The 27,173-nt window shown below is 39.6% G+C and overlaps 1 protein-coding gene across 2 annotated transcripts; it reads left to right on the top strand.

Annotated features, from left to right (window-relative positions):
* The first annotated feature begins 14 nt into the window (after positions 1-14).
* Positions 15-26,589, top strand: abcc12 (ATP-binding cassette, sub-family C (CFTR/MRP), member 12). 2 transcript variants are annotated; one of them, XM_085359853.1, is made up of 31 exons: positions 15-90; positions 2,676-2,732; positions 2,936-3,087; positions 3,234-3,380; positions 3,571-3,718; positions 4,809-5,054; positions 5,620-5,793; positions 6,741-6,888; positions 8,341-8,489; positions 8,760-8,867; positions 9,303-9,515; positions 9,599-9,670; positions 11,215-11,339; positions 13,139-13,211; positions 16,658-16,861; positions 18,468-18,602; positions 18,835-18,943; positions 19,861-19,911; positions 20,135-20,233; positions 20,325-20,428; positions 21,285-21,467; positions 21,583-21,809; positions 21,900-22,037; positions 22,191-22,380; positions 22,465-22,554; positions 22,661-22,850; positions 23,274-23,433; positions 23,512-23,590; positions 25,438-25,551; positions 25,800-25,964; positions 26,098-26,589. In XM_085359853.1, exons 2-31 carry the CDS (start codon positions 2,682-2,684, stop codon positions 26,188-26,190), a joined length of 4,137 nt encoding a protein of 1,378 aa, XP_085215979.1. In that variant the 5' UTR covers positions 15-90; positions 2,676-2,681; the 3' UTR covers positions 26,191-26,589. The 2 variants fall into 2 exon arrangements, with proteins under 2 accessions (XP_085215979.1, XP_085216068.1); XM_085359942.1 differs by lacking the exon at positions 19,861-19,911 and having other exon boundaries at positions 16-90.
* The last annotated feature ends 584 nt before the right edge of the window (positions 26,590-27,173 follow it).

Genomic DNA, 27,173 nt, shown 5'->3' with positions numbered 1-27,173 from the left:
TAAAGGTTATGCAAGGCAGAGTAAAATGCTGCTTCACTCACTGTCAGTGTTGACTAGCAGCAGTGTGTCTCCCTTGTTCTCCATACACAGGTATTGTTCAGATTTTTTTTAGATTAATTTAATTCATTCATTCAGACAGGAAAAGTTTCACTGTGTTTACTGTAAATTAGTTTAGCTCAGTTTTGATCTTTTTAGTTTGTGCTTGTATTTTATGATTGTCAGTTTTCATTGATTGTGTTTTATAGTTAACTTCATTTTTAAGAAATCATTACCAAAATAAATTACAGTTACTATTAATATTCTTAATGTTTATTTATTAATAATTTAGTTAGGAATAGTTAGTGGGGTTTTTTTTATATGTTATTAGTTAGATGTTTCAAAAACAGCGCTGTAATCTGCATGTGCAGTCTTTAAGTTGATAAGATTTTAAGCTTAAACATATCTAAATGGTATAAATGAACTGATTCAACAACATGCCTCATTCACCCATTCACACACCTATTATGTATTTAAGTACTTTCTATCTAACATTCACACACATTCATACTCTGATGGATGCATCACAAAGCAACTTGGGGTTAGTATCTTGCCCAAGGATATTTGGCATGCAGACTGGAAAAGCCTTGGATCGAACTAATAACCATCTGATTAGTAGAGGACCTGTTGTATTCTGTGCAGATGATTTAGCTGAGAGGCAGGTATGAGGACACTGTTCATTCATTAACACTTTATATTCAGGTGTTAGTTATGGATGAACAGAATTCTTTATTCAGAAAAAAAAACTTGTTTTCTTCAGATTCAATATCGGTCCAAAATTTGGACATACTAACTAGCAGTTAACCATTCATATGACTGGTTAACCATTCATTAACTAAACCTTCAAATGAATGGTTAATTGGTACTGTACAAAACCTTTTAAAATTATGCTTTTTCCAGACCTCACCTCATGTTCTGATGAGTCAGTTTAAGTTTTAAGCAAGATTTAGTTTAACTATATTTAAAATGGGAAATTCTTGAAATGTGTCATCCATTAAAATAGATGTTAATAATTGATGAACTTGTCTTTAGCTGTCTGCTTCTACTGTTCACACATTGTTAGCTCCCCTGAGCCATGTGAGGGATTTTTGAATTTCTTTGTGGAAAAGGTGAATAATGCCAGGGCTCAGATGACACCACCTACTCTTTACCATTCAGCCCTTGTTCTTTGCTCTGTTGCTTTCTACCAGTTTGAGCCTGTAACTTTCTCTCTGTTTGCCATCTGAAGCCCTCAGGTTTCCCTATTGATGTTGCTCCACCTCAATTATTAGAGGTCATTTCTACTCTTGGTCTATCTGTTCTAGCTATTATTAATACCAGTTTTTTATCTGGTACTTTTCCTAAAACCTTTAAGCATGCTACAGCTCAACCTCTGCTTCAGAAAAATAGCCCGCCATTTTATCAAATTTTAGGCCTATTTGCAAGCTTACTCTTTTCTGTAAAATTCTGGAGAAAATTGCTTGTCAGTTGAAAACTTTTTAAATTTAAAAATAATGTCTTTGAGATTGCTTTTAAATCTCTGCATAGCACAGAATCTGCGTTGCATAGGGTTGTTAATGACATCCTCCTGGCTACAGATTCAGGATCATGTGATCTTGGTTCACCTAGACTTAACTGCTGCCTTTGACACAGTCTTTGGCAATATTTTACTATCTCGAATGGAACACTGGATAGGCATTTGTGGTACTGCTCTGCAGTGGTTAGAGAACCTTTGTTTAGACACGTAAGCAGCGAATTACAATAATCCAAGCGTGGCGAAATAAATGCATGTATATCTCAAGTTCAGAGCGAGATAAAATCGGGCTTAGCCTAGCCACATTTCTTAAATTATAAAAACAAGACCGAACCAGAGATTTCACATGCCCATCCAATGTGAGACTCGAGTCAAAGGTGACACCTAAATTCCTGATAGAGGATTTAACATAAAGTGAGAGAGGACCAAGGGCTTTCACTATCTGCGATAGAAACCTATCAGGGGCGCATACGGGGACTTCGGTTTTCCCCTCGTTGAGTTGGAGGAAATTTGCAGCCATCCAACGTTTGATCAAATCTAAGCAATCATTCAGACGCTGAAGCTTAGATAAATCCTCGGGCATAAAAGAAACATACAACTGAATATCAGCATAACAATGATAAGAAATGTCCTCAAAAGAGCCCATTATATGCTGGAGGGGGAGAAGATAAATTAAAAACAATAAAGGCCCCAAGACTGACCCTTGAGGGACACCATAAGTAAGGGAGGTAGAGGATGACCTAAAATCGGAGACTGCCACAGAAAAGGATCGGTGATGGAGATAAGAGGAGAACCACTCTAATGCACTTCCAAATACACCAACCCATTTTTTCAGCCTTTCAATGATTCTTAAAAGGACATTCTAGCTTCATGGAGGATTTCAGCTGCTTACCAGTTCACAGCCTTTTTTGTTTTATTTTTGTTTCACAACACATTAAATGTTTTGAGTGAGTAACAGGTCTGGACTTAAGGCAGGGCAGTTTAAAACCAGCATTACATGTGTGATGTATTACAGCCTCCTGTTTCTGATTCTGGTAAATAATGCTCTTAAATTAGACATTTCTACTTGAATTATCATGTTGGTTAGTATCATTTCAACTTTGTGGTTTGGTCTCTTTTAACATAGAACAAAATGAAGAAAAAATATTCTCTGGAGGAGAATGGCACTCGAAGACTCTCCTTTGTAAGTACTAAACAAACAGCAAATTTACATGTTGCTTTTACTTCCTGACATCTTTTCCATCATCCACATCCTGCTTTCCTTTTAGATGCTTAGCTAATTTCAGACATTTAGCTATTGACTAAGGCACAACCTCAGTCTTTCATCCACTCTGCTTTTTTTTACTGGTTGTCTTATACTTTCTTTTTGCTTTTTTGACTGTTTAGGCAGACGATGGTGTCCAGTGGCGAACTGGATCTGAGATCATCAATCCAGATGATCCTTGTGTGCACAGCTGTGAAAGGGATCACCCTTCCTCATTTAGAAAATATCAGCAGAGCTTGCAGATGCTCAAGCCCTTGCGTTTTTCCTCACCACAGTCAGTGTCAATATCAAACTTGATCGTTTAGATGAACTTAGATAATATTTGATGGCTAGTTATTTGTTTCCATATAAATACTTTATACTTGGAAATCTATTAATGCCCTCCTTTCACACAACATTTTATGTCTGCTTTATATTTAGGCCCCACCCTGTGGACAATGCAGGTTTCCTGTCCTTCATGACTTTTGCCTGGATGACCCCCTTGATGTGGTCCATTTTTAGGAATAAGCTGGACATCTCCGAGCTAAAGTTGTCTCCTTTTGATATTGCTGACACCAGTGCACAAAGGTCTTTTCTCTTCATATTATATTCAGATTTAAACACAACATATCCAAAAATCAGTCAGGGGGATCACAGTCAAAATCCAAAGACATAGTGACAGTTGGAAAAGTACTTGAAATTTACCTATAGTACCTATAATATTTAAAAGAAAAACAGACTGCTGGGTGAGTAGGTCCTGATTGTAAGTGTCTGGCAGGTTTCAGAGACTCTGGGATGAAGAAGTGGCAAAGAGGGGTCTGGAAAAAGCCTCACTGGTTCGTGTGGCCTTTCACTTTCAACGAACCAGGCTGATTGTTTCTGTCATTATTGGTATTCTTGCCATGGTTTCAGCATTTTTGGGCCCGGTGAGTCATCATCTCTGTGTTTCATGTTCTTAGATATTAGAACATGAACAATCCCAGCTGTATACAGTGGAAACCAGTTTTGTCCAAAGGCATTTCTGCCATTTCTAAATGTCGCATCTGAGTAATTTAGAGAGGAACCATCTCATCAAGTCATCTGAAGGTGCACATAAGTAAAAAAAAAACAAAGAAACAATGATTTTAATCTCAGATCTTGTGATGAAAGCACATTTTGTTCTGAAAAGTAGTACCTGAAAGTGTAGCAATATATAATAACTAATATGTACATCTGTGGTGAAGTTTACATACACTCATCAAGGGGATGAATGTCACGGTAATTCTGTGCCTCTTTTATTTTCTTTGAACTATTTCATTTTTCAGGGTGGAACTATTGTACAGCACACATCATTAATGACTTTAAAAATTGGGTGCGTAAGTTTGAAAACATTTCAGATTTTTTCAAATCCCCACAGGGTTAAAAGTATACCTACAAGCCTAAAAATATACTTACACTCATTTTTTGTTAAATTTCCCGAGCAATTTGCACCTCAGCTAGATGCTTTTGGTAGCCATCATCAAACTTCAATACTTTTCTTCACAGAACTAGTACAGTTCATTTAAATTGGTTGATTTTCTGGCACAGACCCAGATCATTGTCCTGTTGAAAAAAACAACTTTGTCCAAGTTTTTACCATGTATCTGTTAAGATGAAGTTGAAAAATTTGGAGATAGTCTGTACATTGTGCAGGGAAACAGCTTCATAGCATTATGCCTCCATTGCCTTGCTTGACAGCTGGTACAGTGTTCTTAGCTTTGAGAGTTTCTGCTTTACTCCTCTAAATGTATCTCTTGTTATTGTGGCCAAATAGCTCAGTCTTGCTCTTGTCTGACCGTGTAATTTGTTCATGGATGGCATTCGACTTGTCCATGTGGGCAGCTGCAAATTTCAGTCGAACCCGAATGTGTCGATTTTGCAGCAGGGTCTTCGTTCTTTCTCTGCACCCTCAGTCCATGGTGATATAAAATATGTAATTTGATCTTAAAGATTCATGTTATTTAAGTGTCACTAACCATTTTCTCCCTGTTCTTTCAGGCTGTACTGATCAGCATGATCTTAAATTATATTGAAAACCCAGAGGAGTCCGTGTCCAACACAGTGTCCTATGGTGTTGGTTTGTCCATTGGTCTGTTCACCACAGAATGTTGCAAAGCTCTCCTAATATCCTTGCTGTGGTCAATAAACCTGCGCACAGCAGTGAGACTGAAAGGGGCTTTCTCTACAGTGGCTTTTCAGAAAATCATATCGCTGCGGGTATACAGCGGTGTTTCAATGGGAGAGGTAAAGACTAGTTCTCACTTCTATGGCAAATGCAATATAGCCACATTTGTCTGAGAAAGTTTTAATGCTCTTGTAATTGATTCTAAAGTAATTTTATCCACTTGTACAATATTCTTACAGCTGATAGCCTACAGAGGCCAGTGTAACAAAAATATGCTAATGTCTTTTTTAGCAAAGATTTCATTTTTGCTTTAAAAAACTTTGACATTGCTTTCACCCACGCTGTAGTGGAACAAACTTGGATGTGGGGTGCTGTTTGTGTCCATGGTAGACATTAGTGGACCAGATGTAATGTCTGCTATCTGTGAACATGAAAAGCAACCCTTGTTTGTCTTTGTTGCTATATTCTATCTTGAATGAGCATGCTTTATATTTTGACGTGTATACATATGTTTTACATGTTTTTAATATCTCATGTATTCTTCTTTCTATCCCTCCATAATGTATTATAAATTATCTTGTGAGTCAATAGTGCTACAAATAATTTGAACTTGTTTTGACATAAAAGAAATTTGTTTTGATGCAATTCCTAATTAACTTTTCTTCATATCTTTCTGCTGTCTAGATGATTAACATTTTGACCAGTGATGGCCAGAGAATGTTCGAGGCTGTAGTGTTTGGGAGCTTTGGGCTGTCTAGCACAGTGCTCTATGTTTTGTGTATTGTCTACATATGCTACATCCTGGGCTACACCGCACTGACTGGAATCTTCACATACCTGATTTTTGTCCCTGTACAGGTCTGTGTATATTTCACATAAATCTGACATATCTTTACATTAGAAGCTGTGAAAATAAAGTTGGTTCTTATTTTAACTGAAAATAGTGGAAAGTTAGCAAATCCAAATTTTGGAAATTGTATGCTTATATGCTATATTTTCAAATTTGATGTTAGCAACAGAAATGATTTTAACCTTAATGTTGTAAAGAATTTGTATATTCCTGGGAGCTGTTTTGCTCAGGACAATATGTTCTTGTAGAATTTCCCACTACAATTCTGACCCAGGAAAAGGGAAAAACAAGGGCTCAATTAAAAGTCCTAATGTACTGCCTAGGGGAAAGCTTTTGCACCTTGTGCATAGTGATAGTGTAGACAGGCAAAATTACATAAATTACATCATTGTTCAAAAATGTTTGGCCTATTTTGTGGCTAGGGTCCTGGAAGAGGTTCCCTGTGGAGACTCCATAGTTCTTTAGGAAGCTTGATCAGGGGGGAGGTGTTTGCGAGAATGCAAATAGTTTGTTTTTATGCCAGCAACTCTTTTTTGCTAGCATAAAATTCTTAATATCTAAAACTTAATACTGACCAATAATGAAATATAAGTATGTGTTTAATATGAGCTAATGAAAAATAATGGCAAATACTAATGTTGCAAAAACCAGACAAACAAAAATAATCAAAAAAAACAAAACAAAAAAAAAACTGCACAAATGAGGTTTGTAACAATAATATAATAATAACAATAAGAATAAGAATAAGAACAATAAGAACAAAATATTATATCACAAAAAATTGAGGCATATAGAACGGTATGTTTTACCTTTCTATAAACTCATTTCCTTGTTTAGTAAGCTGCTAAGATAGCAAAACTGATTTTTCTGTGTTTTTCTTATATTATCCCAAATATATTACTTTGCTTCTTATTAACTTTAGTCACTTACAATGTATTTTTCTTGATTTTTGTAGATTTTCTTGGCCAAGCTCATAAATAAATTCAGATGGAAGTCCTTATTGATAACTGACAGCAGAGTTCGCACGATGAATGAGATTCTCAACAGTATAAAGCTAATCAAGATGTACGCGTGGGAAGATTCTTTTGAGAAGACGATTACAGGTATGTCAAGCTGTTTCATGTTGATATTTTTTAAATCAGTATGTCAAATATCAAGGAAATATTCATACACACCAATTTGTTTAAAAACAAAATCAGCAAACATATAGTCACAATGGTATGTATGGGCATCCTTATGTACAGTTGTGATCAGAAGTCCAGATGCTTTTGGTCACCATCATCAAGCCTAGCCGCAAGAGGGTTGAGGTTAGGGCTTTAAGCTTCTGGACTGGTCTTCTAAATGTTAGTCTAATTTATCCATTGCAAAACCAATTTTGTGCCAAAGTGGAAGAATTTGGAGGTACCACTGGCCACAAAATAACCCCAGGCAACGATGCTTTACAGCTCGTACTATTATCTTAGGTTTGAAAGCCTCATCTTTACTTCTCTAAGCGTATCTCTTATCACCATGGACAAATAACTCAATCGTTGTCTTGTCTGACCATAAAACCTTTTTTCCAGAGGGCATTTGGCTTTTCCATGTGCAAATTTCAGTCAAGTCTGAAGGTGTCGATTTTGAAGCAGGGGCTTCTTTCTTGGTTGGCAGCCTCTCAGTCCATGAAGCTATAACTCACTTCACTGTGAAAACTGATGTCGATGTTCTTGTACTTAGAATTGTTTGAAATGATGATCTTGGAATCTGCATCTTGTGTAAATCAATACTTCTCTTTCTGAGATCTTCACTGAGTTCTTTCTCTTCCCCATTGTTCTGAGTATTGGTCCGTCCAATGATTGTTGTTAATGAAATCCTTTTTATGCTGGCAAAAAGAACCTAAAAGTTGCCATTAATCATTATCACTAACGAGATAATAATAGGTTTTGGTCCAGTCAAGTGAAAACACATTGTAGAACCATCAACACCGTCATTACATCCCAAAGACAGAACTGTTTAAAGAAATAGTTAAAGCCCTAAATTACAATGACATTCATGAGTGTATGTGAACTTCTGACCGCAACTACAGATCTATAATGAGTAAGGTGACTTCATGTCTAACTAATCCATACACTTTTATGTACCTCTCACAAGTATATCTATTTGTTAGACTCCCTTCATTACAAGTTGAAGCAGTCATCTGCCTCTAAAACATGCAGTTGTTTGTGAGAACATCTTGAACTCTCACTTACTTTCAATTTACCTTGAACTTTTATGGACATTCATTGGCTTGCTGCCAAATCTGGGGCACGTGTTCTCATTTTCCTATGACAAGTAAAGTGCATGTGGGAATATGATATGCTTTAGTATCTTATGATCTTGTTAACTTTCTTATCAACACTGTGAGGTCTAGGTCTTCAGTCTGTACTCTTGGTAGTTTCTTGTTTAAAAAATGATCATAATGTAGTCATCTGAATGCCTTATTGCTCATTACTAAGGTGCTCACTAAAGAACTACAGTAAAGAAAAAAGGTAAGTCACTAAAGATAAAGTTAACTAATGAAAAACTTTTAATTCTTACAGGCTTAAGGAAAAATGAAAAGAAACAACTACAGAAGGTCAGTTATGTCCAGACTATTAATATAAGCATCGCCAACATCCTACCCTCCATTGCCACTATCCTCACCTTTCTGGTTCACACTTTGTTGGGGTTACCTCTCAGCACTTCTGATGTGAGTACTACAGCAGTATACTAAAACTGTACAGGCGGAAAAACACCTTTAACTAACATGTTAACTTAAAGTAACAAGTCTGAGATTCTGCAGTTCTGAAACTCAGACTGTTTGGATATGAGTCATAAGATAATGAAATAAAGGTTTATTGCATTCCTTTAATTGCGATTGTGCTAAACCAGATTGCTGTGGCCCATTTAATATCAACATGATTTTCTTGCATTCCATAATCATATATAGTGTCTTAACATAATTCTTTGTTTTTACTAGGCTTTTACCACAATTGGCATCTTCAACTGCATGAGGTTCTCCCTCATTGTCCTGCCCCCGTCTGTGAAGGCCACAGCTGAGGCTGTTGTAGCACTAAAACGATTAAGGGTAAATTATTTGTTTTGTGCCCTCTGTAACTGTTAACAATTCATGTAGTGACTCTATTGTGCTTTTTGTGTCTTTTGTCATATATATTCTTACACTGATGCATGCTCATATGAACACACTTTCAAATATTGAAGTCAGCATATGTACAAGCGAGCCAAAACCTCACAATTCAGACGTTTCTAAAATCACAGTTTTATTTTTTTTGTACTGCTGGCTGCCAGTGGCAGATGCTATGCATGATAAGGTCATCTCAGGTACACATCTTTTAAATATAAGATATATTGTCAACCTGCATCACAAATCTGGTTTAACGCTGCTTTGATTCCTGTCTTACTTTAACCCTTGCTTTTGTCACACCTTGTATCTGACTTTCATTCAGAAATATCAACAGAAAAACACAGATAAGCTTGTAAATGCTGTTTGTTGTTATTTCAGAAAATTTTGCTGATCCAGAATCCTGAGCCCTACCTGATGAAAAAGGTAGATAATGACTCGGCTATAGTGATGAAAAATGCTACATTTTCCTGGACCAGACCTGAAAGCCAGTCTTCCCCCCCACCCAGCACAGCCAGCGGAGTGTCAGAACACAAGACAGCTGAGACTGAATCCTCATCAGCATTGAAAAACATCTCCTTCACACTGCCTAAGGTGTGATTCAATTCTGATAATGATATCTCAGGTTATCTGCATTCTATTAAAAGTAAACTGATTGTCTCTGGTATTTCCCGAAGGGCAACCTGCTCGGTGTCTGTGGGAATGTGGGAAGTGGAAAGACATCACTGATTTCCAGCATTTTGGAACAGGTTGCTTTCTCTTTTGTGTTTTTGTCCTTTTCTGTTATTTTGTATCGTTTCTTTATAGTTTTCTTTTATTTATTTTTGTTCACTCTTTCGTTATTTGCATGCGTTGAGAAGATAGAACGAGGACCTTGAGGATTCAGTGAATGTAGACAGTGAGCGAAACAGGAGGACTGTTGGAGGAAAGTTTGTGAATCAGGAAGTGCAGGGGATTAATAAGAAGGTGAGGGCAGCTATGAAGAGGATGAAGACTTGAAAGGCATTTATGACCAGGGCAAGGGTGATGTGCAAAAGTGTAATAACCTTTTTCTTCTTTTTGTTTTGTTAGCTTGAAGACACGTTATTAGGCAAAACTTGTGCTAATGCTACTAGGATTCAGCTAATGTCTGTTATTTAAATGTAGTCGATTAAATAAGTCCTACTACTGGAGTTCATTTGCGAGGTTTATTCTTGCATGAAGGAATTCAGTCAGTACAAGGCATGCAGGATTGAAGTGAGGAATTCTCTGGAACAGGGGAAGCAGACCCCACATGTATAGGTTGTTACCCTGTTGCAAGACAGAAAACTAGTCACCCTACACAGGTCAAACATAGTTCAACAGGATATATGTAGCAGATAAGCTAAACAAGTCTTATCAATCCAGAGACTAGAAGCAGGGCACTGTCTGAGTTGGGGAAATTCTGCATGCTTGCACTTCTTCTTCATGCAGGGGTCAAGCTGTATCTTAGTATATAACAAAACAATCTTCTACATATCTTATCTGCATAACACTTGTGTAGAAGGAAGCTGTTACAGTTTGTTTGCAAACATAGTAGTAATCTCCAACTTTATCTTCAGAATTATGTAGATGACAGAGAGTGATAAAGTTTTTGAGTCATACCATAAAGCTACAGGAAAAAATTGTTGAAGGTAGGTTAGTAAGAAAGGTGACGATCAGTGAGCAGAACGATGGCTTCATGCCAGGAAAGAGCATTATAGATTTGATGTTTGCTTTGAGATTGTTGACCGAGAAGTAGAGAGAAGGTAAGAAGAAGTTGCACTGTGTCTTTGTGTGAATCTAGAAAAGGTTTATGGTATGGTGTCACAAGACAAACTGTGGTGCTGCTGCACTTCTCTCAGTAGCAGAGAAATATGTTAGGGTGGTGCAAGACATGTACGAGGACAACGAGACAGTTGTGAGGTTTGTGGTAGGAGTGAAAATGGGATTATATCAATGAGTGGCTCTGAGCCTCTTCTTCTTTGCAGTGGTGATGGATATGCTGATAGAAAAGGTCAGGCAGAAGTCTCTGTGAACTAGGATGTATGCAGATGATACTGTGATCTTTATTAAGAGTGTGGAGCAGGTGGAAAAGAGCCTGGAGAGGGGGAAGTACACACTGGAGAGAAAAGGGATGAAAGTCAATACATATATATGAATAGGGCATACGATCAGCCTTGATAAGGTCTAACAAGAGACGAAGGAGGAGAAAGAAGAAGTTTTTACTATTTCTAACCGTACATAAAATGTCCAGTAAATATAGCTTTTCTGTCTCCTTGATTTTATCTTTTAGATGCACCTTCTTCGGGGCTCCATCACAGCCGATGGGACATTTGCTTACGTCTCCCAGCAGGCCTGGATTTTCCACGGAACTGTTCAAGAAAATATCCTCATGGGGGAACCTTTTGACCAAACCAAGTAATTGATAATTTAACATAAATCAGCGCTTGTCACTATTTTTGAGTAGCTAAGACTTGAATATGAAAAGAACAGGTATTATTATAAAATAAGGAGATTTCATTTGGGGCAATATGATTTTAGTTACTGCACCAACCAAGACTATGAAAATGAGGGCAAGCGTTTTAGATTTGACTATATATTCCCTGTGACTTTACCTTACATGAAAAATGTTTAACTAGGAGAAAGTTCATCTTATCTTTGTGAATTTGCATCTGATAAGAATGTAATAAAGGTGGAGGTCATCTTCATTATCTGACAGGGTTACAATAGGAAGTAGGGATGCACCGATACCACTTTTTTGGAAAACGAGTACGAGTACTTGCATTTCAGTACTCGCCGATACCGATACCAAGTACTTACTCATTGACAAATGCCAGCCATTTGACTTTCTGGTAGTAATAAGGGAAATGTATTTCATATTATATATATTGCATACATTTGTATTTGTGTATTTTAGTTACAAATATATAATATTTCAGATGTAAAATAATCTTACATTTAGTACTGTAGTTTATCATTGAATACCTATAGCACACAGACTTTACCTTGGGTCAAGTATGGTGGAGATGAAGTACAGTGGGTTGGTCTCGACGTCACTGAAGCGCTTCTTGACAGCTGCCTGTAAGGTTGCTTTCATTGCCTTGACGCCGTGGTCCTCATCTGTTTCTCTGTTTAGAAGTCTCACTAGCACAGTCACAGCTGGGATGACATCAGAGGCTAGTGCGTCATAGCTGCTCACTTTTTTAGTTAGTTCCTCAAAGGGGGCGAGGATGGCAACAGTCGTCTCCATAAGAGCCCATTGGTGAGCGGTGAGATAGTCAGGGAGTTCGTGCTCGGACACATACACCTCCAGCACTCGCTTTTGCTCAATGAGGGACTGGAGCATGTAATACGTGCTGTTCCAGCGCGTCTGTAGGTCCTGCTGCAGTCTCTTTATTGGCTGGTTGAGCTGTCCCTGAATGTCCTCGAGGCAGGAGTAGGCTAAGGCGGAATGTTTAAAATGCCCAACTAGTTTCCGTCCCACTGCTATAGCATCAGCTATGCTCCTCTGTGCTAATAAGCATGGGTAAATAAGCGTGGGTAAACTCTTTGTACTTGTTGTCGTGTTGGGGTTTTAGGTGCTTGATTAAATTACTTGTGTTAAATGCGCTACCTTTTGAGCCTCCTCTGGACAATTTCGCTGAGCACAATTTGCAGTCCGCCTTTGTTTTCACGTCTTCGTTCACTTTGAAATAGTTCCACACAGCTGACATGTCTCGCCTTGCCTTCTCCCCGCTCTGAACTGCAGCCGGGGCCTGGGGGCGGGCACTTGGCGCTTGTGATTAACCCCTTACATGCCGCTCAAACATAGACAGGTCTCAGACCGTGGTATCGGTTCCCGGTATCGGGGGACTTTTAATGAGTACGAGTACTTTAGAAAATGTGGTATCGAGGCCGATACCAGATACCGGTATCGGTGCATCCCTAATAGGAAGTTCAATTTAGTGATGGTGAGAAGGGAAACTTGCTGACCTCTGTAGTGTTGACTTAACAGAAAGTGAAAGGGCCCTTTCATAACCTCTCATAAACCACCAGGCACCATATGTCTGAGCAAATTAAAGGAATTCTTTTTCAAAGAAAAGTTTTCCAGAGACCAGTGCTTATCCTGATTACATATGTTATTGGACTCATTGGATTTTTAGAATTATTTAAATGGTTCTGTTCGATACACTATATTTCTCTCAATCAGGGCACTATCTTACATTGTCACTCCACAGATATGACAGGGTTGTGGATGTCTGTAGCCTCAGAGCTGACCTGAAGATTCTGCCATTCGGTGACCAAACTGAGGTAGGTGCTCTCTCTTTAACCTCCTAGGACCTGGCGTCCACATATGTGGACATCACATTTTGGGTTATTTAGACCAAAATAGGGCAGCATGGTGGCACAGTGGTTAGCACTGTTGCCGCACAGCAAGAAGGTCCTGAGTTCAATTCCACCATCAGGCCGGGGTCTTTCTGTGTGGGGTTTGCATGTTCTCCCCGTGTTTGCGTGGGTTCCCTCCGGGTACTCCGGCTTCCTCCCACTGCCCAAGCTAGACATGCAGCTTGTGGGGATAGGTTAATTGGATAATCCAAATTGCCACTAGGTGTGAATGGTTGTCTGTCTCTGTGTGTTAGCCCTGCGACAGATTGGCGACCTGTCCAGGGTAGGGATGGGTACCGGTATCGGTTCTGACATAAACGGTAGTAACCAGACCGAAAAGCAGCGCACATTTCGGTGCTTTATTTCGGTGCTTTTCTTTCCTGAGCTGTGATACACTTTAGATTCTAGCCAATCATTTTACGTTTCCGAGGATAGTAGGCGGGTCCAGGTACTTTAGAGCAGAGCAACAGATTAAAAATGCCCAAGGCAAAGCGGTCAAAAGTCTGGCTGTATTTCACAGCAAAAGATGCAAACTCAGCAGCCTGCAACAAATGCTTTAAGGTGATACTGTGCAAAGGAGCTAACACCTCGAATCTGATGAAACACCTGGCGACGCATAGCGTTTTTTTTAAAAAGCAAAGAAATGCACCGTATTTAATGGCAGCAGCAGCCGTTCTTCTCTGCGTGAGTAGCTTAATGTTGCTCGTGTGTAATTTACCTTTAGTAGGCTAACCACGTTATTACATTAATGCATGTAAGGTGAACTAGCAAACATCATCATAGCTACATGCGGCTGTCTTCTTGTTTGATGGCAGATACTCCCTTCACCCTGGCCAAAAAGGCTAAAATGACCAAAGAAAAAGTGGAAAACAGTTACTGTAAACATGAGAGGTTTTTGGACAAAGTTTGTGTTTTTTCCATTGTTTAAGCACTGCTTCCAGCCAAGAGCAATACCATATATGCCCCATAGCTGCAGAAAAGGCTAACATTGCTATCTTTTTACAAAAAAACAGCTGAACATGAGAGGTTTTTGGACCAATTTTGTGTTCTCCATTCTTTAAGCACCGGTTTGAGCACCGGTTTGAGCACCGTTTAAGCACCGGCACCGTTTCAAAAGTACCGGTTTGGTACTGGTATCGGATAAAACCTAAACGATACTCATCCCTAGTCCAGGGTGTACCCCGCCTTTCGCCCTATGACAGCTGGGATAGGCTCCAGCGCCCACCGCGACCCTGAAAACGGATAAGCGGAAGCGAATGGATGGATGGATAGACCAAAATACTCAATTTTGCTCTACATGGGCCTGATATCCACTTACGAGGACATTATAATGCTACTGTTCTATCAAAATTTTAAACAAATATCCTCATTTGTGGCTCTTATCTTTCTTAAAAACAAAAATAAGGTAAAAAAAAAAAAAAATCTGGTAATTCTTTGTTTTTACATTCATCGGGTCCCAATCAGCCCAAATATCAAAGAGAAATTAAAAATGCATGTCGTGAAAGAGTTCGGGTCTTAGGAGGTTAAACTGTCAAAGAAATTCATTGAAAGTCCTTATCTGCATAAACAAGTATCTGCTAGATAAGTAGAAAAAAAAGCCTTGTGTCATGTGTCCTAGTCGTTTAAACATACAATTCAACAAAGTCCAAAATAAATAATGAGCTATTTGTCAGTCTGCCCCAGGGCAGCTGTGGCTACAACTGTAGCTGCCTCCACCAGTGTGTGAATGTGTGTGTGAATGGGTGGATGACTGGGTGTGTAAAGCGCTTTGGGGTCCCTAGGGGGGACTAGTAAAAGCGCTATACAAATACAGGCCATTTACCATTTGAAGTTAAACAAACTGTAACAATCATATCTCCCCTCCAGCAACTACTATGTGAAGATAAAGGAGGGTATATTGAGACTAGGGCTGCTCAATTAATCGAATTTTAATCACGATTACGATCTGGGCTTTCAACAATCATTAAAAATGACTGAGCCGATTATTAGCCCCTCCCTCATTTTTCCGCGACACGTTAAAGGCCGGTCCGTGAAAATATTGTCGGGCATAAACCGGTCCATGGCGCAAAAAAGGGTGGAGACCGCTGATTAAGAGGACCCGAGGGAAGCTCGGAAAGCTAAGCAGAAGTTATTTGGAGAGGAGAGTGACTGCCGTTGGTTGAAAAGAGAGGTAAAAAAAACTTCAGTGGTGTTGCACACTATTTTATATTATTTTTTAAAGTCATTATTCAATACGTTGTTATTGTTAACCCTTTAAAGCCGGTCCGAGCTGCACGCTCTGTTTTGTGTAACTATTTTTAAATTCCTGAAGAACCTGAACCGTGTAAGCTAGCGCAATAATTTTTTTTTGCATATGAAACCAGAGGAGTTGTACTTGACATCAGCTTGTCCTCGGTCACGGTTTCGTTCCACATATAGCTTTGCAAAAATTGCATAAAAAGCGCTTGCAGGAACAAAAACATAATATTCCAGAAACACGCTTTGCCGATCCAATCAGCTGTTCGTAACACTTCCCACAGTGAAACAGATGTCAGCGTGAACTATCGCATGTCCGCCATTTCCTGCCCGAAACCGGAAGTGACGTCATTTTCGCGGAAAATTTAGTTTTTTACTTGTAGGCCTTAAAAGCCTATACTGGTGTTTTTATAAGTCATGTTTGACTTTTCTGAATAGTTTCTGTGATGCTTAGAACTCGAATTGCACTGCTGGAAATAGTTTATTTTGATGCACATGCTGTTTTCTTTGCAAATTTGCATCATAGGATTGTTTTTTCGTTTTTCCTGCAGTATATAAAAATTGGTGTATCTCCAAAATAAAACTATGAAGACACTCAAAATAAATTTCCTGTTGTTGTAAACTATTTTTTGCAACTTTTTTGTATTTAAAGTTTTGAGGGATAAACCTCTTAAATTTCTCCAAGTAGAAATATATGTAAAAAACAAAACAAAAATGATTTTCAATTTTTTTGTAGTTTATTGCACTTTTTTGCAATTAATGTAGTTACTATGGACTTAATGCATACATATTATTAAAATATGGGCTATAACAGTTGTATAGCAACTTGAAATGCTCCCACAAATGGCACTACAACATGTAAAAAAATAATATAAGCTCTGGCGGACTTGGTTCTATAGTAGGTCGTAAGGGTTAAATAAATAATCGAGATCTCAATTTCAGTGAAAATAATCGTGATTATCATTTTTGCCATAATCGAGCAGCCCTAATTGAGACAGAATAATGCCATAGTGTTGTATGGAATAAATGCACTAGTATAATGTAATGAATTACAATATTTAAAATATAATACCATCTCTTCCATAAAGATTGAGTAAATTTCTGGATTATATTAAGTCTTACTGACATTTTGTCAGATTGGGGAGCGGGGGCTTAATCTGTCAGGGGGACAGAAGCAGAGGATCAGCCTGGCCAGAGCAGTCTACTCCAACAAGGACATCTTCCTCCTTGACGATCCTCTATCTGCTGTTGACGCTCATGTGGGGAAACATATTTTTGAAGAATGCATAAAGAAGGAACTCCAAGGAAAATCTGTCATACTGGTTACACACCAGCTCCAGGTAAGAACACGGTTTCATTCTTTAGTGCTTTCACTAAAGAATAACACTAAATGACAAGAACAACTGATGTAAGCAGTTAAAAGAAGACTTTCCTGACCATATATATTGTAATTTTACAGTCAGAGGCCATGTCTTACCATGACAGGAAGAATAGAAAAACATCCGTTAATGTTTTATAAAAATCACTATATTCCATTTTGTTAATCTGTATAAAAGCCAAAGTGAAAAATTAACCAGGTTACTTGATGGATCATAGCTTGGTCTGAGACTCTGAAATCTGGAAATCAGATTAATTTCATGAATATGTATATTCATATTCATGAAATTAATATGCATATTGTCTAAAATTGTATTTTTAAATATGACATTTTGGACCATGTCCCTATTGCCAGTCTTGGCAGCCGGGGGTCAGTCCGCCAGGGCCTCCGCTCCTGGCCGCCACCCGGCACACAATGCACCCGACCCCTATGGCGCCTCCTGCGGGTGGTGGGCCTGCGGGAGGATGGGCCCATGTCTCCTCTTCGGGCTGTGCCCGGCCGGGCCCCATGGACTAAGGCCCGGCCACCAGACGCTCGCCCTCGGGCACCCTCCCCGGGCCTGGCTCCAGGGCGGGGCCCCGGTAACCCTATCCCGGGCAGGGTAAACTGTTCCCTCGCTGTCCTTTTCATAAGGGTCTTCAGAATCGCTCTTTGTCTGGTCCCTCACCCAGGGCCAATTTGCCATGGGAGACCCTACCAGGGGGCAAAAGCCCCCAGACAACATAGCCCCTGGGATCCCTGGGACACACAAACCCCTCCACCACGATAAGGTAGCGATTCAAGGAGGGGCCGGAGATCGACAGACGGATTGGGGCTGCAGCTGCAGTAATGCGGACGCTGCACCGGTCCGTCGTGGTGAAGAGGGAGCTGAGTGTAAAAGCGAAGCTCTCAATTTACCGGTCGATCTACGTCCCTACCCTCACCTATGGCCACGAGCTGTGGGTAGTGACCGAAAGAACGAGATCGCGGATACAAGCGGCAGAAATGAGCTTCCTCCGAAGGGTGGCTGGCCTCTCCCTTAGAGATAGGGTGAGAAGTTCGGCCATCCGGGAGGGGCTCAGAGTAGAGCAGCTGCTGCTCCACATCGAAAGGAGCCAGCTGAGGTGGTTCGGGCATCTGACAAGGATGCCCCCTGGGCGCCTCCTGGGTGAGGTGTTCTATCTCTCGGCTGGCCTGGGAACGCCTTGGTATTCCCCCGGATAAGCTGGAGGAGGTGGCTGGGGAGAGGGAGGTCTGGGCCTCTTTGCTTAGGCTGCTGCCCCCGCGACCCGGCCCCGGATAAAGCGGATGAAGATGGATGGATGGACATTTTGGACCAATTCAGTCAAATCTGAAAAAACCTAGAAGGCATTCTTGGCTAATAGTTTACCTACTAATCATAAGTCACTAATCTGAGGAAGAGTATTTGACTGGTGCTCTTACCCGTGAGTTCTAAGCCATTTCGTAAGTCACGCTACTGGAGATAAGAACATCTGTCAAATGACATAAATATGTACGTACATGTGATTATAGTTTTGAACAGGTCTGTAGATTTTGTTGCCACAGTTGTTCTCACTTATGCTTGCTAGTATTTGGAGTTCTGTGATGACATCCTGGTTCTGGATGACGGGGAGATCAGGGAGGCCGGAAACCACCAAACCTTGATGAACGCCAGCGGACGCTATGCTCAGCTCATCACCAATTACCAGATGGAACAGTCCAAAGTAAGTATACCCTAAATTAAAAGCATGCATCTTGTACCTCTTCTATTTTTATCTTTGATTCTTATTATTATGTTCCTGCAAACCACCTCACCTGTTCTTTATTGTTTTATTATGTCAAAAACAATAAACTTAATGATCAGTTGTAAAACAAGGTACAAATCATTCCATTTGTGGTTATACGTTTGTACGGGCTGTGCTGTAATGCTGTGTTCCTGATATTCTTGCTTGTCAGACTCAGAATGAGGAGGGAGAGGAAGAGGAGGATTTATCATCCCAAGATGCCCCTGAGTTGAAAGAGGTTGAGCTCAGATATCGTGCAGACAGTGGGATGGCAAACCCTGGTAAAAAAAACTAGGAAGAAAATCATTTTAATAATTTGAACTTTTTGGGTGTTTTTGAATTCATGACAGACTTTACATGTTTTAGTAGTGATTTGATTTGATTTGATTTAGTTGTGCTTTTTTGAATACGGTGGGATTTTTGTTTTTTCACTGTCCAGAGACCAGTGTTCAGGGGGATGACGCTGACACTTTCTAAATGTTGCTGTGCCAATGCACGTGCAGTGTTGACACATCAGTACTTTTGATTGTTAAAGAGCAACTGTATAACCAGGGACAGGTCAAAGTTTTGTAAAGCAAAAACAAGGCCTTGTAAAGTAATAACAGACAGGGCAGCAAACTTGTTGACCTGGCTGTTTTTGCTATATACCCATATTATAAGTTCTTGTGACTTCGTACCAAAAACATGACCTGTGAAGGTCATGACATAACATTACTATCATATTTATATGCATCATTGACCCATCTTCATTGGCCCATCTGTAACCGGAAGGTCGCCGGTTCGATCCCCGGGCTCTCTGTCCTGGTCGTTGTGTCCTTGGACAAGACACTTTACCCTACCGCCTACTGGTGTTGGCCAGAGAGGCCGATGGCGCGATATGGCAGCCTCGCTTCTGTCAGTCTGCCCCAGGGCAGCTGTGGCTACAACTGTAGCTTGCCTCCACCAGTGTGTGAATGCAAGAGTGAATGAATAGTGGCATTGTAAAGCGCTTTATAAATCCAATCCATTATTATTATTTAAAGTGACTCTTCCCTCTATGGATACAATGTATACAAGTGATCAGTTTCCAGATTTCCTTGCTGTAGGGGTCTGTGGTTCAACTCTTTGCAGTTATGTCTTACAATATGTGGACAATGATAATTTAAGTCAATTTTTGTGATTAGTAGAATGATAAAATTACTTCTATTCTTCCTTTCAGCATTTGACATGTCAGATGAAAAGGATCATGAAACAACAGCTGAGCAAAAGCGTAAGTCTTTAAAGTTCACTTAATTCTGAGTGTCATCCCACCGTTTGTCAGCTGTTTCACTATTACATATTTAGTTGTTATGTGATCCCCTTTTTTACACCAAGCAATACTTTAGATTTTTTAAATATTTTTTATAATGGAAATGCACATGTGATGCATGTCAATGCAAATGGAAGTCACTAATCCTGTTACGACTCTATTAAAATATTTTCCCTGTTTTAAGCTCCTGTCAAGTCTGATGACCAGCTGGTCCATCAAGAGTCCTCCACAGAGGGTGCTGTCTCCTTAAGAACCTACCACCGGTACTGTCAAGCAGCTGGAGGTCTGATATAACACACACATGCATTTACATGATTTTAAGCAATAATGTACCAATATGTACTTAATAGTTGTGCTGCAACTCTTTGCTACAGGCTACATTCTCGTCTTTCTCACTGTCCTGAACATTGTCCTGATGATTGGATCCACAGCCTTCAGCAACTGGTGGCTCAGCTTCTGGCTTGGAAAGGGTAATGGGGTGAGAATCCTCTCTCTCTAGAATTCACACAAAAATAATCTCATCATGCATAAACAGCTTGGGTGAAATGACTATGAGCTCTCAGTCACTGTGTAGCCTAACACAAGTGAATCCAATAAAGATGATTACAAGCACCAGAAGGTACATTGTTTCAAGTAAGATTGCCCGTGTTAGCCAGTCTCTTTAAAATTAGAGGGTTACGATGGACTTAAGGTCAAACCTTGAATTTTTGGCTTTTTCCAGGCTATCTCAGCTTTTAAGTAACCCACAAATACTTACTAGTGATGAGTTCAGGTGGTGGTCAAGTGAGGTCTGTGAGAGTTAGTGCTCTTTGGCCTTGAGCAGTTCTTATTAAGATCAGATTATTGGATGTGCTCATTATACTGCTGCAGTGTGAATCTTTTACAGGGTCCAGCATACCTGTAAAGAACAGAGTGCTAACTGAATGGTCTGGGCAGAACCAATGTGGTGAAGAACATAATATTCCAGCTAGCACATTTCTTAGTGGTACACTCTCGTATTATTCCAGCCTATCAGTACACAGAATACTGGCACATCTTAGTCTACTCATTACGCTTGTTTAGCTTGAGCCTAACCCTAACCATGCTCCAACACCATTACTGCTAAAAATTGTTCTTTAACAGTACTTTTGCATGCTGGAGTGTTATGTTCTTTATTTAGCAAATTCTGGATCTGGAAAGAAATTAGTTTCCATGCACTGCTGTATTAGAAAACTGCTCTCTAGCTGTGTCTTGTCACTCAAGATGACAGTTCAAGAAAGACCCACTGAAACGATAGACACGCCAAGTCCACTCTCTCTCCACTAACAAAAGATATTTTGTCTGTTTTATCGAAGTCATCGACTAACCCAGGTTCAGATCCAGGTGACATCTCAAAAAATCCAGACCTGCACTATTACCAAACGATTTATGGTGTGATGATGCTCATCATGGTGGTACTTGCCCTCATCAAATGCTTCTTTTATACTTACGTCACCTTGAGGGCCTCCTGCAAACTCCACAACACAATGTTCAAGAAGGTACCAAGAAATAATCCCCAGTGTTTACCATCCAACATGACCAATTGAAACACAGATTAACTGCTCAATGATTCAAAGAATGATTATTTTTGTTGTTTGTATTTTCCTCTCACAGATTTTTGGCAGTCCAATGAGTTTCTTCGACACAACTCCAACAGGCCGAATTCTAAACCGTTTCTCTAAAGATCAAGAGGAGGTGGACACTATGCTTCCTGTTGTCATGGATTCTTTCCTGCAGTATTGTCTTCTCGTCACATTCACAATTATCATCATCGCATCCGTTTTTCCATACATGCTTGTGGCTGTAGTCATCATGGGAGCTTTGTTTACCCTCATTCTGTTGTGAGTTAAGTTTTAAAAATTGTCTTAGTGCGAGAGCAGATAGTTGTTTAAGGTACAGTTTGCTCAACATTTGTTTGAATTTATCTGCAGCCTATTCCAAAGGGGTATTCGTCTTATGAAGAAGATGGAAAATATCAGCCGTTCTCCCTGTATCTCACTAACGACTTCTACACTGCAGGGCCTCAGCACCATCCATGCTTACAACACAAGAAACAGTCACATAGAAATGTAAGACACCAGAACTCTTTCACAGAAACAAATAAAAGTCTCTCTATTACTGGTCGTAATAGTAAATAATGTGTTCTTCTGTAAATATCTGTAAATGATGTGGTCTTTGATCGGTGCTCTCAACTCTCATCACGTCGTTGTGTCATATTGTAGGTTCAAGTCCCTGAATGACATCAACTCCAATCACTTTTTATTGTTTCATTCTGGCACCTGGTGGCTTTCTTTCTGGCTGGACTTCATGGCTGCTATTATGACCTTGTTGGTGTCTCTGTTTGTAGTGCTTAGCAGTAATGACTTTATCGCTCCATCCTTGAAAGGCCTGGCCATAACCTATACCATACAGGTAAATAAGGAGAGCAGAGTTATACGTCTAAGTCATGTTGAAATGTGTGTTTGTGTTTTGTTAGAACTTTTGCGTATTGTCCAGTTGACAGGCATGCTTCAATATGTAGTAAGACTGTCAACGGAAGTGGAAGCAAGGTTCAACTCAGTGGAGCGACTGCAGGAATACATCATGGTCAGATTTCTCTCCGGAAACGATCCATCTTTCATTGTTTTGCCAAGACCAAACCCCAAATTCCCTCTGTTTGCCTCACTCAAAAAATAAACTTTTTTATTTGCAGGATTGTAAATCTGAGGCCCCCAGGCATGTTAAAGAGGCTCAGATCCCACAGGACTGGCCTAGCAATGGGGGCGTCTCCTTCAAAGACTATAAGATGAGGTACAGAGAGAATACACCAATCGTCCTAAATGGCCTTGATTTCCACATTCAACCTGGAGAGAAGCTGGGGATCGTGGGAAGGACTGGCTCTGGTAAGGCTCTGGGTTCAGTAGCTGTTTCTCTTGTTGATTTCATCTAGTCTTTGGGTGATGATGATTTACAACAATACACCCTAGAAATGATGATAAATACATGAACTCGTTTTTCAACATCACTCTGAGACAGACAATTTAATCTTAGAGCAGTGGTTCTTAACCTGGGTTCGATCGAACCCTAAATATGTGTTTTGTTAGAACTTTTGCGTTCGGTGAGTCGGTCTCAGGGGTTCGGCAGAGCCTCCGCCATGACATGCATGGCTCATTTTGCACAGTTTCCTTTTTTTGGGAAACAGGGTTGTAATTATTATAGCAGTGAATTCCTAATTATTCCATAGTGCAGATTACAATTTTAATCAGCTCTTCTCAACAGCTATAGTGTAATATTCAGCTACTCTGCTCTGTGCTTTGTGTCTGTAGGGAAATCCTCTTTAGGAGTAGCTCTATTCAGACTAGTAGAGCCTGCAGCAGGAACCATAAAGATAGACGGAGTTGATATTATGTCCATTGGCCTGCAGGATTTGCGCAGCAAGTTGTCCATCATCCCTCAGGACCCTGTGCTGTTCATCGGTACAGTAAGGTAGTGAACCAGAAGTACAGAATCACACACTGATTTTACTCCTGCATGTCAGTCACTAAAGAGCTGTTTTTCCTACAGGTACAACCTAGACCCGTTTAATAACTACACTGATGAGGAGATTTGGGCAGCACTGGAGAAGACCTATATAAAGGACTCAGTATGTTATCAGTATTGTATAGTCTTATTGTTTGTTTTGCCACTTGCTTTTATCCAAGATTTTGCTTTGACAAAAACTAAAACCCACAACGCGTAAGACTGCAGTCTCTGTGACACGTCTGATATAGCCCTAAAAGAAAATGGAATAGCCCTAGAGCCAAACATATATTTTATGTTCATTTTTTTGACACATCCTATGTTCATGTTGTTCATGACGTTTATTTAGTTTTACTTCTGTTCTTTGTTTCCTTTAATTAGCTATCAGTTATTAGATTTTTAACAATTTTTCTGCCACTGGCCAGTATTGTTTACTCTCTGACGAGTTCTGCATATTTACTTTATCTTTGCATTGAAAATTTGGAATTTGGACTTTTTCCTCCAGTGCCCTACATTTAGTTCACCTTCCTCTGTGTACAATTATAGTACCATCTGTCCAGGCACATGTTTTTCCGCAGAGGAAAACAACTCTCTAGCAGTTATTAATGGCACCACTAATGCTGACTAATGTTGCGCTCATGCCGTGAACCTGGAAGTAATAAACCCTAAAGATTTTTATTACAACAAGTTTGATAAGGTTCTGGCATGTCTAAATGTTTATCACAGAATACACTCAGGAACAGTGTTGGTCAAGTTACTTGAAATAAGTAATCAGTAACTAATTACTGATTACTTCCCCCAAAAGTAATCCCGTTACTTTATTGATTACTTATTTTCAAAAGTTATTAATTACTTAGCTACTTTTTAAAAAACACTATTTACAACCTGAATAGGTAATAAAGCAATAGCTCTTTCAGCCCAAATCTAATTTCTGCATAATCCATCATACAAAATGTAATCAAATGGAAAAGTAAATTTTTTAAACTTGTTTTATCAGTTTTAATCTTTTAACTTTATGCATCAAGCGAAAATTTTATTATATGCACCATTCTCTGACTGGAAGAAATTAGTTTAACATTTAAACCTATTTTCTGCACATTCCAGCACATAAAATAAAATATTTTTTTGTGTTAACACTCACTCTTTCAAATAGATGCAAGTAAAACACAGCAGAAAATAAATAAAGTCAAAGACTAGCAGTCCTTCTGCTCTATTTTCACCTGTAAAGCAGGAGTGGCGTAGGCGGAGGTTTGCCCTGGTGCAGGTGTGCCGCACCAGTCAGTTGAAGAATCCGCGAGTTTCTCTGTGAATTTCCCATTACGTCATAGCGCACTCGGTGCTTGCTTGGAAGTTTAGGGTTTTTTTTTCGCTGAACACGCACAACAGACACTAATGTTTTTGTCACTTTTTATGGAATCAAACTTAAAGGTCAGTGCTTCCACGCTTTAAACGCTGCACGCTCATACTCTCTCCCGCACTCGATATATGATCCATTGTTGATCTGCACACAGCTGTTGTCACGAACGTCGCACTCGCTTACGTCACTGTCATGAGACATTCTCGCCAAAAAAAAAAAAATCAAAAAAAAAAAATCACGGGTTTAGTAACAAGGTAACGCAGCGTTTCTACGGGAAAGTAACGGTAATCTAATTACCAAGTAACGCGTTACTGCCCATCTCTGCTCAGGAATTCCTTTCTGGCAAAAATGAACTGTAGTAGTCCTTAATCCAAGACTAGCATGGGGGTTGCAAGCCAATCTCACCGAGGCACCGTCCCAGAATCCTTATGCTGCTCCTGTTTAACTGCAGATAGTCTTTCCATATAAGAGTTCAAACTTTTGATTGCCTTGCCTTAGGCAAGGATTATACGACTTTGTAGTTTATTTTGTGGGCTTTTTTGCTGCGAATATCCTCTTTCTGTTAGCCTGAGGGGTATGAATGGCAGTACCAAAATATGATTTTGTTCCATCAGATCTCCAAGCTGGAAGAAAGGCTACAGGCACCAGTGTTGGAAAATGGAGAGAACTTCTCTGTTGGTGAGAGACAACTGATGTGTATGGCTAGGGCTCTACTCCGTAACTCCAAGGTGTGTACACACATAACACCTTCTTGATGATACTAAATTTAATTTGCAAATACAGTTTATTGGCTGGGATACTGCTGCCACATTAGCTTGTGATGCCTCTACCAATATTTCCATTAATTATTTACCATTGCGTGCATTCAAAGTGTATAATAACATAAGCACTGTAAACATTTTTGTATTTTATGACACTTTTGCCATCCACCGCTTTCTTCTTTCTAACCACCATTACGCTGGTTATTTTTTGGCAGATTATTCTTTTAGACGAAGCCACAGCATCCATCGATTCAGAAACAGATGCTCTCATTCAAAACACCATCAAAGAGGCCTTTAAAGACTGCACCGTGCTCACCATAGCGCATCGCATCAACACTGTTATGCATGCAGATCGTATTCTGGTCATGGACAATGGACAGGTACCCAAACCCCCCCCCCCCCCCCCCCCCAAAAAAAAAAAAAAAAAAAAAAAACAACAACCCACAAATGAACACAAATCAAAGATGATTACACAATCTTTAACTTAAACTCACTAAGTGTTCTGTTCGACAGGTGGCAGAATTAGACCATCCAGATGTGCTGAAGCAACGGCCAGACTCTCTGTTCTCATCACTCCTGACAGCTGCTAATACAGTAAACTCCTGAACAGAAGGACAACCAAAAAACTGCTGCATAGTAGTCACTGGGCATGTTCATAACAGTTATCCATATACACAGCCATATCGAAGTCTGTACTGTGATACTACACTCTTTTCTGGTGTGCTTGTATGAGATGTAACTGAGCAGCAGAGATGGAAACTGATAACAGTGCAGGAAAGACAACATAACTATTTACAAAGTTCAAAAACTATGCATTTATCTCTCCTGTCTGCTGATACAAAACAATGAGCACTGTACTTTACTGGGTTTCTCTTCATATTTCGAATGAGATGACTTCTTATGCACGTTATAGTTTAATTATGTTATGTATTTGCCAAGTCTTTCTTTGCTGCTATTAAATGTAATTTAAATCCTGTTTTTTTGTGTGACATTTAAAAAAAAAAAAAAAAAACCATGGTAAATTTCATAGTGTAGGTATATACAGATGACCCTGATAAGATCTGTGCTAATAAATTACTTAAATTTGTGTTTCAGTATTAATTGGTATTTTAAAAAAAGAAATTATATATACAGCGAGATTACCTTTATTTTAAACAGGTTGTGGGGCTACGAGGGCACCAGCAACCCTATGCTGGATATGCAGTTAACAAACGTATGGATGAATTGGGGTTACAAGTGTATCTATATGCTGCCACCTGCTGGCTGCATCCTGCTGCATGTCACCAAAGCTGCTGCCCAAAACTCAGCAAATGTAACTAAATAAATTGTAGTTTTGTTTCATGAGTGACAGTTGGTGACATAGGACAGTTAAATAATAAAGCCAACAAATCTCTTATCAGCAGTGTATTTCCAAAGCAGCTGGAAAGAATATATTCTAGGAAGAAATCACGGCTTTCACTGGAGATTTTACAGCATTAACACCACCTGTAGGTGCTGTGAGGAGAGCTAGCATGCTTAACCTTTCAATGTAAATCTATGCCAAATATCTTTATATTAAAAACAAAACAACAATTTCAGATGTTTTACTC

The sequence above is a fragment of the Diplotaxodon limnothrissa genome, linkage group LG1 (genome assembly GCF_057381915.1).
Source record: "Diplotaxodon limnothrissa isolate DT_005_m linkage group LG1, D_limnothrissa_male_GT1.1, whole genome shotgun sequence".
Classification (NCBI taxonomy): domain Eukaryota; kingdom Metazoa; phylum Chordata; class Actinopteri; order Cichliformes; family Cichlidae; genus Diplotaxodon; species Diplotaxodon limnothrissa.
The sequence above is the reverse complement of the archived record's forward strand: the minus strand, read 5'-3'. Positions and strand labels throughout refer to the sequence as shown.

Coding starts and splice junctions, on each gene's coding strand:
- abcc12 (XM_085359853.1), top strand. CDS start 2,682: ATGAAGAAAAAATATTCTCTGGAGGAGAATGGCACTCGAAGACTCTCC. Junction 13,212..16,657: donor CATTCGGTGACCAAACTGAG/GTAGGTGCTCTC, acceptor ACATTTTGTCAG/ATTGGGGAGCGGGGGCTTAA. Junction 25,552..25,799: donor CTCTACTCCGTAACTCCAAG/GTGTGTACACAC, acceptor ATTTTTTGGCAG/ATTATTCTTTTAGACGAAGC.